The sequence below is a fragment of the Fundulus heteroclitus genome, chromosome 19 (genome assembly GCF_011125445.2).
Source record: "Fundulus heteroclitus isolate FHET01 chromosome 19, MU-UCD_Fhet_4.1, whole genome shotgun sequence".
In the NCBI taxonomy this organism is placed as follows: Eukaryota; Metazoa; Chordata; class Actinopteri; order Cyprinodontiformes; family Fundulidae; genus Fundulus; species Fundulus heteroclitus.
Genome location: NC_046379.1, coordinates 178420 through 190070, shown reverse-complemented (window position 1 = coordinate 190070; position 11651 = coordinate 178420). Strand labels below are relative to the sequence as shown.

Below are 11651 nucleotides of genomic sequence, written 5' to 3'. Positions count from 1 at the left end.
GGAAATATTATGTTCATGTAGGGTGGAAGTGTACAGGAACACAGACAGACATAAATGTCCACAGTGTGCAGAGGATGCTGGAATAAATGAGTATAATGTATGGTGGTATGTACAGGAATCAGCTAGTTCTGGTATACAGGATATACAATATGGCAAAATGAGAATAATGGATTAATAACTGGGAAATGGTCGCAGTAAACAGGTGGCTGAATAGAGTTACCGGGCTTTCCACACAAGCTTTTATTTCTTTATTTTCATTTTTTAAACAGACATTAAAAGCTGGACAAAACTCACTTTTATCCAGCTTTTAATGGGGCTTTTTGCAGATTATGTCACATTTGCCCAGAGACAAGCAGACAACAGACTAGATTGGCAACAGCATTCATTTTGGAAGATGACAACATCTTCCAAAATGAGTTTTGTTTCAACATCCTTCAATCGAGGAACGCAGCGAAGAAGAGCTGAACCGGTTGAAATGTAGAGGCCTCAGAATGAGCAGAAACAAAGCAAACCTCAGTCTCCTGCCACAGATCCAGCACCTAGTGGTCTTAACTGGAGAAGATAGGACTTTATTAATCTCACAATGGAGAAATTCATCCGTTACATCAGCCCTTGTAACAAATATTTATGAAATATAGAACAAAATTAATAAACAACCTAACATTGAATATGTAAATGCAGACTGATGCACACATTCACATACGTCTGTGTGTCTCTTAAAACTACTAAGCTCCAGATTTATGTTCTTAAATGTCTTTTTGTGTTGAGCGCAGCTTTATCCAGAAACCTCCCCGTTTCAAACTGTAAGGCTTTGTTTTCCTGCAGCGCTGACCACATGGAGGCGAGGTCTCATTAAACAACCAGCGGTAAAAAGCAAAAATGATCAGATCAGGAGAATGTGTGACCTGCTGACTCCACCTTCCCGCCGGGCCGACCGTCTACATAGAGACGCGCTCCAGAACCTCCTCTGACCGTCTGGGCTGCACAGGGTGGCCGTAAGCATGGAAAGCTTTCATTTATGGTTTCTAGCTACGTTTGTCTGCAGCGTTCCAGCAGGGTTTCCTTCACCGGACAACTCGACGTTCAGCAGTGAGTACGTTTTTATTTTAAAAACAACTTGTTTAAGTCAGAAACTAGATGAATCGTTGATTAAAAGGAGCGAGAATAAACAGGAGAAGGAACATTTACTGCTTAGGATTCAGTTTTAGTCAAGATCAATCTTTTTTTTCTTAATTAAAAGGTTAGTCTGTTGTTAAATTTCCAGTATTAGATGTTTTATCTTATTCACTGAGTTCTACAGTGTGAAAACCCCCCTGGTTCTTTTGGAAGACTGACCCAGCATGTTCTGCCCAGAACTCCTCCAGTGTTCAGTGGACCTGCTGAGCCGGTCAGAGCAAAGGTCCGTGATGCTCTGCAGCTTCTGCCCCACAAACCTTCTTCCACCACGATACAGAGCAGACCACCGAGCGTGGGGGGGGGGGGTTGTCCTGCATCCTGAGGAGGAGTTCAGCCTGTGGTGAAACAGGCAGCAGTCCAGCACCCTGGGGGAACCGGCTCGGATTGACTGTCTTTGCCAGATTATTGGGCAACGGTCCGTTTGTTAGCCACGGAGTCGCCAGACATCACGTTTGAGTCCCTGACTTCTGCTGAGGCCCATGAGAGCCGAGTCTCAGGGTGGAACAAAACGTGAAGTTTAAGGATTCAGTGACAACCCAGTAGGCTTGTGTCTGCTGAAGGAGGTCCAAAGGTCTCAGGTCCAAAGGTTCTGTAGAAGCAGGGCCGTGTTTCATGTCCATTCTGTCATCTCTGTCCAGCCTCGTCCTTCAGAGACCTGCTGATCTCATCTCATCAGGAAAGCCTTCAAATTGTCGACAACGCCTTACATCGCTCCAGACAACGGTGGGTGCTCAGATAAACTGTTGCTTTAATGCACAACAAGCAGGAGCTGCTTCAGTCCACCCATTTCTGCACACAGACGGAGAACACCTCCACACTCCGGGCTCAGGTTTCATTTGCTAGCTGAGCCGGAGACTCAGGAGATTTCCAGAGCGGGGGAAGTTTTTCACACTGCCCTGCAAGTGGTGAAAATCAGAGCAAAGCAGAAATATGAAAGGAGTTTCACAGCTGCAGGTAGGCTTGTTCTCCTTTATTAGCTCCAGCTGCAGGCCCCATCTGACTTTTACAGACTCATTTGGAAACATTAAAGCCTGCCAGCTCTTAAACTACTTCATGGCGCCTTTCAGATGCATTAGTTTGGTCCTGTGCTGATTGATTATCTGCTTGTACCAGAGTTGCTGTCTTGGGAAAACGTGGCGCTGCTTGCAGAGCTGTCGCAGTGTCCAGGTGAAGCAAACCCAGCCGCCTGTGAAGGGAGTCATCACAGCAAATACCGCAGCATCTCTGGAGTCTGCAACAACAGGTAGACCTGCGCCTCGCTGCGCAGCGTCAGGGAAACCTGTTAAAGACATGATACTGCTTCAGATTAGGTTCTTTTCATTACATCCAAGAGAAATGACATCTGAGTCAACATTCAAAGTGGCAAATTACTTCTAAAGCTCTCATTTATGCTTTAACAATAATTACCAGGCTTTAGTTTGGAGTTCAGCAGAGACTTTAAGCGTTTGACAGAAGTGTAGTCCTTCACACCATCCCTGTGGTGCCCAGCTCACAGCGTGGAACAGATCCAGACTGAAAGTTTTGCTTATTCCTCTTTTGTTAAAAGGTTCATTGGATTAAAGTCTGGACTTTGACTAGGCCAGTCACCTTCCACAATGACTCTGAATAATTAAGGCTAAAAATGCTGGAGAATGATGTTATAATATCTATATTTAAAACTCAGGTTTCTAAATATAACCAACAGCAGATCTATAAGGTGACTTTTTTGGTCACATAAGATTTGTGGCTCTAAAATAGTTTTATTTAGCTGGTCTAAATGGCTCTTTGGAAAGTGAAGTTTGCAGACCCCTGGACTACCAGGAATCTGGTCTGATCTAAACCATCCCATAATACCAAGCAAAGTAGAAACCAAGCAAAGCTTTCCTTAAACTCGTATTAAACCTTAGCAGATTTCATAGTCCATATTTGGGGCTTTAAAGCCAGGCAGAGATGGTTTACCCAGATCCATTCTGCTCTGCTGAGGCTCTTTGACACATTTCCTGATTTCTTTTTTGTCAGGCAGAATCCTGGCTGGGGAGCGGCCAACACCGCCTTGGTCAGATGGCTTCCTGCTGAATATGAAGACGGAGAGGGCGAACCCAAGGGCTGGAACCGAGAACGGCTCCATAATGGGTTCCAGCTTCCCCCGGTAATTTAAGGCGGGCCTGCACAAATTACGGTAGAAATAAAATGAGCTGACCCTGTAAGTCAGAGCAGCGCATTTCATTTTCCCACCTGCTTTAAGGCAGATAAGGCCCTGAGGAAGAGGCCGGAACATGCGACAGACGCTGCTGGGTTCATATACAGCAGCAGAATATTATTCCCTCGTCTTGACACGAGCTGATTTCTACTTATCTGGATAAACATTCATTTCCTCCAAACACTATTTGGACCTTTTCTCATCCTCACATGGAAACCAGCCATAATTTCCGGGGCTCATTACAGAATGCGGTCAGTTTGTGGAGTAACTTTTAAAAAGTTTCCCTCCCCGTGAAGCTGCTTCAGATGATCCGTCATCTTTTATTGACTGAGGAGGAATAATTAGTTAATTATAATTAATAATACCCAGCTGCTAGATTTAATGTAGTTGTAGTGTGGAGCTTCGGCTCTTCTTCTCTTTATAGCTTAGCTTAAAGGATGAAAGAATAAACTTGTTGGGATGAAATAAGTTGTCCTTCATAATAAAAGCTGAGACTGTGTGTGCAGCCTCGCAGCGTCAGCAGGGAAATAATAAGGAGCTCCTGTAAGTGGAGAGATGATGACTACTCTCAGCTGCTGGTGGACTGGGGACAGTACATCGATCACGACGTAACCTTCACCCCCCAAAGCATCAGCAGCGCTGCGTTCTGGACGGAGCTGGACTGCCAGCAGTCGTGTGAAAACCTGCATCCTTGCTTCCCCATTCAGGTGATTTCTGCTCAGACAAACAGAACCAAACAGTTCATGTCTTTAATTCACTTTCTCACTGAATGAGATTTCTTTAATTCTTGTCTAGTTAACATTTAACCCAGAAACCTCAGATTTAATTTGAAATAGCAACCCCCTGGTGAAGATTTATTTAAAATCATTTTAACAAACTGATCTTTTAGTGTTGCAAAATAAACTCAAAATTAATGAAAATACGTCCTTTCATTTTAGTGCATTCAATTTATAGCTTTAAAAATGTGTTTCATTAAACGTTTGTGAATGAAGCATTTATTCTGAATTAATGGGAACCTTGACTTGGACAGCTCAAATTAAGTGAAAGCAGGTAAAGCCCTTTAGCACCTTTCAGGATCTACATCCTGGTGATTTTAGAAAAGTTTCACCAGTGGGAAGAATCAGTGGTGAGATTTTAACTCTTACACATTTTAACAGTGATGCATCTAAAAAAAATAACAGTTTTACTGGATCTCAGTGCTGGATTTGATATAGTTGATTTATAGAAAGGATTTGTCTGGCACTGTGCTTAATTTATCCAAACTTTGGAAGTTCAGAACTACCGTATTTATCGGACTATAAGGCACACTTAAAATCCTTAAATGTTTTCAAAAATTCATTGTGCGCCGTATATTTTATATTTATGTGGTACCATGAGCTCAAAAATCTGTTAAAATGTGTAAATATGACTTTGGTTAGCAACAAAGCTGCTCTGCTCAGTGGATATTAGGAGCATTACGGTACACTGTGTCACTACCTGAGGACCCCTGAGCTGTCTACAGACTGCCTGACTGTAATGTCTAAACTAGAAGAGCATTCATGTAAGGCAGCCTGGAGTACGCGCTAGCAGCAATAAACCTAATAAGTTAATTCAATGTAAAAGTTTATTTTGGCCTCATGTCAGAAACAGGGCAGTGTAGTCCAGCTACTCTGTCCTCCAGAGACGATAGAGAGCTGTGGACGTGGAGGAGAGATATTACACACTAGGGAGGAATATTTAGTGCGCCTTATGATTTGATGTTCCTTAAGGTCTGAATAATACGGTACATTACATCATTTCTATCCATCAGTTTGAGGCGTGGAGATAACCGGTCGGGGATGTAAACCCAGTCACACTTCTCCCAGCAGCCCTCGTCAGGGCGCTCTGATTCCAGATAGAATATAAAGTCCCCTACAGGATATGTTGGTCAGCACCAGCAAGTTCTAGCGAGACATAGCCGGAAAACCTCCAAAGGAAGGCATTCCCATCAGATCAACCACCTCCATTGAATCCTTTCAATCTTCCTGAGCAGCTCTACTCCTATCTGAGGGAAAGTCTGGCCACTCATTTCAGAAGCCTGTACCCAGAATCTGGTACTTTTGGCCATAGTTCTTGTCCCAGGATCACAGGTCAGGTCTGGAGCACAGCGGGACAAAATAAGATGAGAGCTTTACTTCCATTCCCCGATATATCTAGTCTTCTCCATCCTACAATCACTCACAAACACTTAAACTCTTCTTCTTGAGGCAAACGCTGGTCCTTGACCCGGAGAGAGAAGTCCAGCTCTTCCTGGTTCCAGAATCCTGGCCCAGTCTAGGTTGGAGCTCATGGTTCTGACATAATGGACTGTTGTCCCTGCTGCCTGACACTGAATGGTGAACCGCTCCAATAGATGCTGAAAGTCACGGCCTGGGGACAACAACAGAACCCCACCGTCTGCAAAAAGCAAAGATGGGACCCTTAAAGCTTTACGCTAAATGAATTACAAGCGGCCTCGCCTCTAAGCGCCTAATAACTGCTGCTGAAGCTGCAGAGTCGTAAATGTGACAATGTCAGCATGTCCTCCATGTATCTGGTACCAACCTACAGCTAATAGCTAATAGCTGCGGTCATGGTGTGAAATGATTTTTAGTGACCTGCAGAGATCATCTGATGAAGGGAGACGAAGACGAACAAACGAGCCGTCTCTGCAGGGAGGACAGAGTAGCTGCTGGGCTGCAAATGCCAAGTTTCTAACATAACGCCACAATATTGAACTAACTTAGCTGTCCAGTAGAAAGATTACAACCACCATATACATCTTAAATCTTCGCTCCCTCATGAATTATCTCCACCTGGTAATAATAGCTGCGCAGATATAGACTCTAGTTTTCTTCAGTTATTACTACTTTTTCTTTTCTTGGTTTCTTTCTCTTCCTCTCGCTGGGCAGAGAGTATGGACGGTCCTCCATTTCAACAGAAAACGGCAAATAGAATGATCTACGGTCATCTTTGCTTGTTTTCTACTACTGCATCGACAACAGCGCGTCCTCATATAGGAGACAGACAGGGAAAACCTTTATGGCTGACATGTTTGTCTCCTTTCAGCTACTGAAACCAGAAAGAGCGACACAACATGTCGCCTCCCAGTGTATGTATTTATAAACCACTAATTCTAAGCTATTAGTCTGCCACAATACGTATTTATAAAAGCAATACTTGATCTTTGCCAATTAAAAGCCAAATTAGTCACACTCTGTCCCTTTAGGTTTCACAGCCACACACCCTCCACTGCTTGATCGACTCTGACATCGTTGCCTGGTCTTCATCCAGTGTAAAGCAGTCATAAATACAACTGTCTCCTCTTCTCCTTCTGGAAACAACTCTTTCCTCATGGTTGGAGGAATCCTTTCATGCTGGCCTACCTGCTGATTCAAAGATCTGGATTTTTCTCTTTGTCCTGGACTCATCTATTCTGTTTCCTTTCTATGTCAGCTCCGTAATATAAAGGACATTAAATCATTAATTCAAACCTTCAATACTTCATTTTGCCGTCATTCTGACAGACTGAACTTGTTTCACTGTGCCTTGCTCACAGACTGAGGATTCGCTCTGCCAACCTTTTCGCCGCTCCACCCCAGACTGCTACGACAGGTCCGGCTCTGACGTACAGCAAGCCCTTCAGCGCCAGCAGCTGAACGCCATCACGTCTTACCTAGACGCTTCTCTCGTTTACGGACACACTCCACAGCTGCAGAGTGCCCTTCGTGACCTCTCAGGCCTCAATGGAAAACTTGCCATCAATGACCAATTCAAGGACCCATACGGAAGATCTTACCTTCCCTTCGTAGCCACGACGCCGTCAGCGTGCCGCGCTGACCCGCAGGGAGAGAGAGTGGAGTGTTTCCGGGCTGGAGACAGTCGGGTCAACGAGGGTCTTCCTCTGATCGCTTTGCATACCCTGTGGCTCAGGGAGCACAATCGGATTGCAGAGATATTGACGCACATGAACGACCACTGGAGCCCTGAGGCTGTATACCAAGAAACACGCAAGATCATCGGGGCGCTGCACCAGGTATGTGACCGCTGAACCAAAAAGTCTCCGACTCCATCTGTCCGACCTTTAATGGCTCATCTATGCACCAACATGATCAGTTTGATGCCCCTAAACCCACCCTGTAGCCCTAAACATAAATCATATGCAATAATTTGAATTAAAAACATTTTTTCTTTGTGCATTCATCAAAAGGAGAAGGACTGACTGGGTCTGAGAAAGTATTCAACTACATCTTATCAGCAGAACCTCATCAAGACGACACAGAATTACTGTGGAGCAGCAGCTCTCTCCACTACATTTATTGCTTATATTTCTCTTAAAAACAGGAAATAGTTAATTTCTTACATTCCATAAGTTTAACATGGAGGTGTGACGGAGAAAGGAACGACTGAACAGAAACAGAAACTGTAAACTAGTCTACCTTGTTATCTAAATCAATACAAAATGGCAAAAAATAAGTCAATGTCAGCGTTAAAGTAGTAGGAAGCGGCTGGAGAAAAGACTGAAGAGGCGGACATGAGACTTTGGAAAGAGCCTTGAGATGATGTGTTTATAAATTAAATAAAATGTAATTAAAAACCCAGCAGAGTTGAGCTGAGTAGGTACCAGTAGAAAGAGGCGGTGCCTGTTCTCTGATGCTGAACACATGCAGCTTCATTTCCACCGCTCCCTCTGCTGCGTCTCGCTGTCAGATGGTTTATCGGCGGGCGCCGTGCAGATGTTTGAGTTTCTGAGACTCCGTCTGACTGGATTTCTGATGATGTCGCTGCATTGTGTTTAATGTTTCAGTGGTATTCTGTTCAGATGGCCTAAATTAGGCCCTGCTGTAACAAAAGATAAATGAATCATTGAACAGACGATCATGCAACCTGACGTCCTGTATTAGCTGAGAAAAGCTGCTGCTCTCAATTACACATGAAAAGAGCATTAGAAAGCAGTGAACCATGTCAAGTTCTTTGTTCCTGCAGCTCTTTAAATGGTTGGACTTTATTCTAATGTATCATAAAATACACTTTTCACTTTGAAGAACGGGTTTTCAGAAAAGTCCCTAATCCTCAAAGACTTTCTGATTTTGTCCTCGTCAGTCAGGTCCTTTTTCCAGAGGACGTTGTTACTATAAAAGAAACTCTTTCCAAATCAAACTTTTCTTGTAGAGTAACTTTTACACAAACAGCACAGAATTATTTACAGAGGCAACAAATATTTTCATGGACAGACAAGAACGGTTAAAAAAACATGAAATAAATACAAGAAATGAAGTAAATATAGAGAATATGGACCTGATAAAATGTTGTAAGGAAACACTGGAAATAAAAGAAATTATAAAGACAGAAATTCCAAAACCTAAACGACAAGTGAATGAATAAAAATGCAAATAATTAACAGATTTATAAATGTAGAATAAAATCAAAGTAAAAATAAATAATAAAACACATACTAATCATCTAGAACTAATAGCCAAGCTGAATAGGTCTAAAAAGTGTAAATGCCACCAGCGTCCTTCATGTATGGTAAAAACAAACCTGAAAAGTAACAACCTTTGTGTTTAGTCCTTTAAATTTAGCTTTGAAACACCTGAAATGTGTTTTTAAATGTTCCTTGAACTGTACCAAAACCATAAATTGGTCTGATTTAGAATAAGTTCCCTGTCAGGTTAATGAAATAATTACATATAGTTATAAAACAATCTGATAAAGTCTCCATACTTCACTGGGAGACAAACAGCAGAGCTTTGATAATATTAAGAAGATAAAATATATTTTTGTTTTATTCAGTTTGAGAAACATAGAAAGCTCAGATCAAACATGATCCCAGATTGTATTCCTAGCATGTGAACTTTTTCTCAATTAATAAATCAATTAATAAAACATCCATTTTGTCCTAATTAAGCTGAAGACTACTTGAAATGCTACTGATGCATTATGAGTTCTGGCAGAACAGACTTCTTCATGATTCATTAAAATTACAGCTATCTCAGCCGACAACTCCGCCCAGCGCTAGAATACGAGGAATAAAGGTTGTGGGACGTAGAACTGAGCCGAGTGGTACTCCATCAGTGAGAGGAGCCAGTGAGGGTCATTACAGAAATCCAGCCCTGTCAGAGCCTAATATTCTGGTGTGATGATCAGGATTATCAGCTTGGCTTGTTTCTGTGATGATGACGGAGCTAAAACGACGTTCTTCTGGAACGATCAGAACCAAGCGTGTCCAAAACCAACTAGAAATTGGACTGAAATGATTAAGCATGCTTGAATATTTTTAGATTATGTTGAATTTGTAAGATTTTAAAGTGGTCCTGGATGATGTGGTAGTGGGTGTCGTGTTTTTGGTTAAACTGGTTAAACTCAATGCCTGCAGACTCCTTATAGCTGCAGATGGTTTTAATGGTGCAGATATCATGTATGACAAATTATTAGAAAAGCATCTTTATTTTTTTATGCAAATTATTCATTTAATCCAGTAAAGGGAACCAGTGAACCCACTTTAAGGCTGTAAAATAATATTTGAGCAAATGATTAAGTTCTCCTGTAATATTTGACATTTTTGCACAGCAGAGAATCTGCAGCTTAATTTTTTCATGTGACACCTGCAGAGCGATGAAGGAGAGAGATTTCATGAAGAGGGGAGCTAAAGTGTGGGATTTCTCTTTGCATTATTTTTAGGGATGAAGCATAAAAGGCAGGTAGAGGATTAACACGCTGCAGCGAAAATCCTCCTCCTGGAAGATGTGTTTAAGTGACAGACTATCTGGTCAGACCAGGCTGTGAAGAGGAGGAGCTTTATCTCGTGTTTCAAAGAAAAAGAAGCCAGAAATAAGAAGAAATTATGCTCAGTGACTGTTTCTGGTGTTTATAATGTTGTTAGAAATGAATTCTTTATTTACCAGCTTTAATAAGTGCAGACAGGACTGCAAGCTTCATGCTTTCCTTAATAAAACCAGTGAGCGGTCAGACTGCAGAGCTGTTGGGGGAATGTGACATGTTTAGGATGTTGACAGGATTTCTGTCTGGTTTTACTGATCAGTAACCAGAACTACAGTAGAGACGACTACAAAGGAAATAACAGCAGCAATTAAACGATTAAATGATTAAAGGGACATGAATGAAAAGAGATGAGACAATTTATAATATTAGATTTACAAATACCCAGCTTGACCCTTCTATGTTTGGCTCTAAAGCTTGTGAAAATGCTCCTTTTTTAAAAATGGTTTTAAAAAGTTTAAACTATTTTTAAAGAATCCTTGTTTCGTGATGAATTATCTGGTTCAGGTTAGACCTCTCAAAATGTATCTGCTTTTAGAACCAGAGCTGCTCAAAGCTAGCACACATTAGCCGTGTCCTCCTCAGCGTAGGACGTTTAGGAGCTCCGTCATCCAGGGGAGCTCCGAGCTGAGTTGCTGCTCTTCCACACAGAAAGGGGTGCAGCTGATGAGGATGCCTCCTGGAGTTCTGGTTCCTCAGAGGAGCCAGAACTCTGTGGAAGGCTTAAGTCTTCTGGGCTGGGAACGTCTTGGGATCCTCCTCTAGGAGCCTGAGAATCTTGGAAAGATCCATGAATGAGACCCACTGGTCTTCTCTGAGCCATTTTGAAATAACACATGAATTAATTTATTCATTTCAAGGTCTGCAGTAACATTAGAGCAGACATAAGGGTCCAGTTGCTCTAAACATTTGACGATGAAGACGTTTCACTCAGAAAGACTGATTCATCTGAACGTTGGATGTTGAACACTCAACCTTCATCCTTGTGTTATTGAGTCCGCATCCTTGCTAGTAAACCAGCCAAGCCACTTTCTTCAGTTGTGTTTAAAAACTCAGCAGATATTAGATTTGTCTCTCAGGTCACCGACACATTGACAGTGTCCCAATTATTCCAGGTGATTACTGCGAGCCATCAGGGTCAGACAGAAAATGCTAGAATCTGTCAGAAGATCCAATGCAGTGATGAAACTCTTCGTTCAGGAGCAAATAAAAACCTTCTTCATACTTTTGGATACCAGTGCTGCAGTGTCTGTTCCTGCAGTAAAGTGTTACCCGGCTGTCCTGCTCCACTGGGAAAGCAGCATCTGACTGCAGCTCCTCTGCAGCCTACAGCAGCTGTCAGCTCTGCTGGGCTTTTCCCTCCATATGGTTCAATCTCAACATGTCCAGCTTCTGAGTCCTCCAGCTTCTGAGTCCTCCAGCTTCTGAGTCCTCCATCTTCTGAGTCCTCCAGCTTCTGAGTCCTCCATCTTCTGAGTCCTCCAGCTTCTGAGTCCTCCATCTTCTGAGTCCTCCATCT

General features: G+C 42.5%; 1 protein-coding gene across 1 annotated transcript in view; it reads left to right on the top strand.

Moving 5' to 3' along the window:
* The first annotated feature begins 937 nt into the window (after window positions 1–937).
* The window catches only part of tpo (thyroid peroxidase), a 29162-nt gene continuing 18448 nt past the window's right edge, over window positions 938–11651 (top strand). Inside the window, exons 1-7 of the mRNA XM_036150375.1 lie at window positions 938–1089; window positions 1815–1899; window positions 1976–2130; window positions 2290–2419; window positions 3175–3304; window positions 3862–4062; window positions 6912–7388. Coding sequence (XP_036006268.1) covers window positions 1002–1089; window positions 1815–1899; window positions 1976–2130; window positions 2290–2419; window positions 3175–3304; window positions 3862–4062; window positions 6912–7388 — 1266 coding nt within the window. The 5' untranslated portion in view covers window positions 938–1001. The remainder of the gene's footprint in view (window positions 1090–1814; window positions 1900–1975; window positions 2131–2289; window positions 2420–3174; window positions 3305–3861; window positions 4063–6911; window positions 7389–11651) is intronic.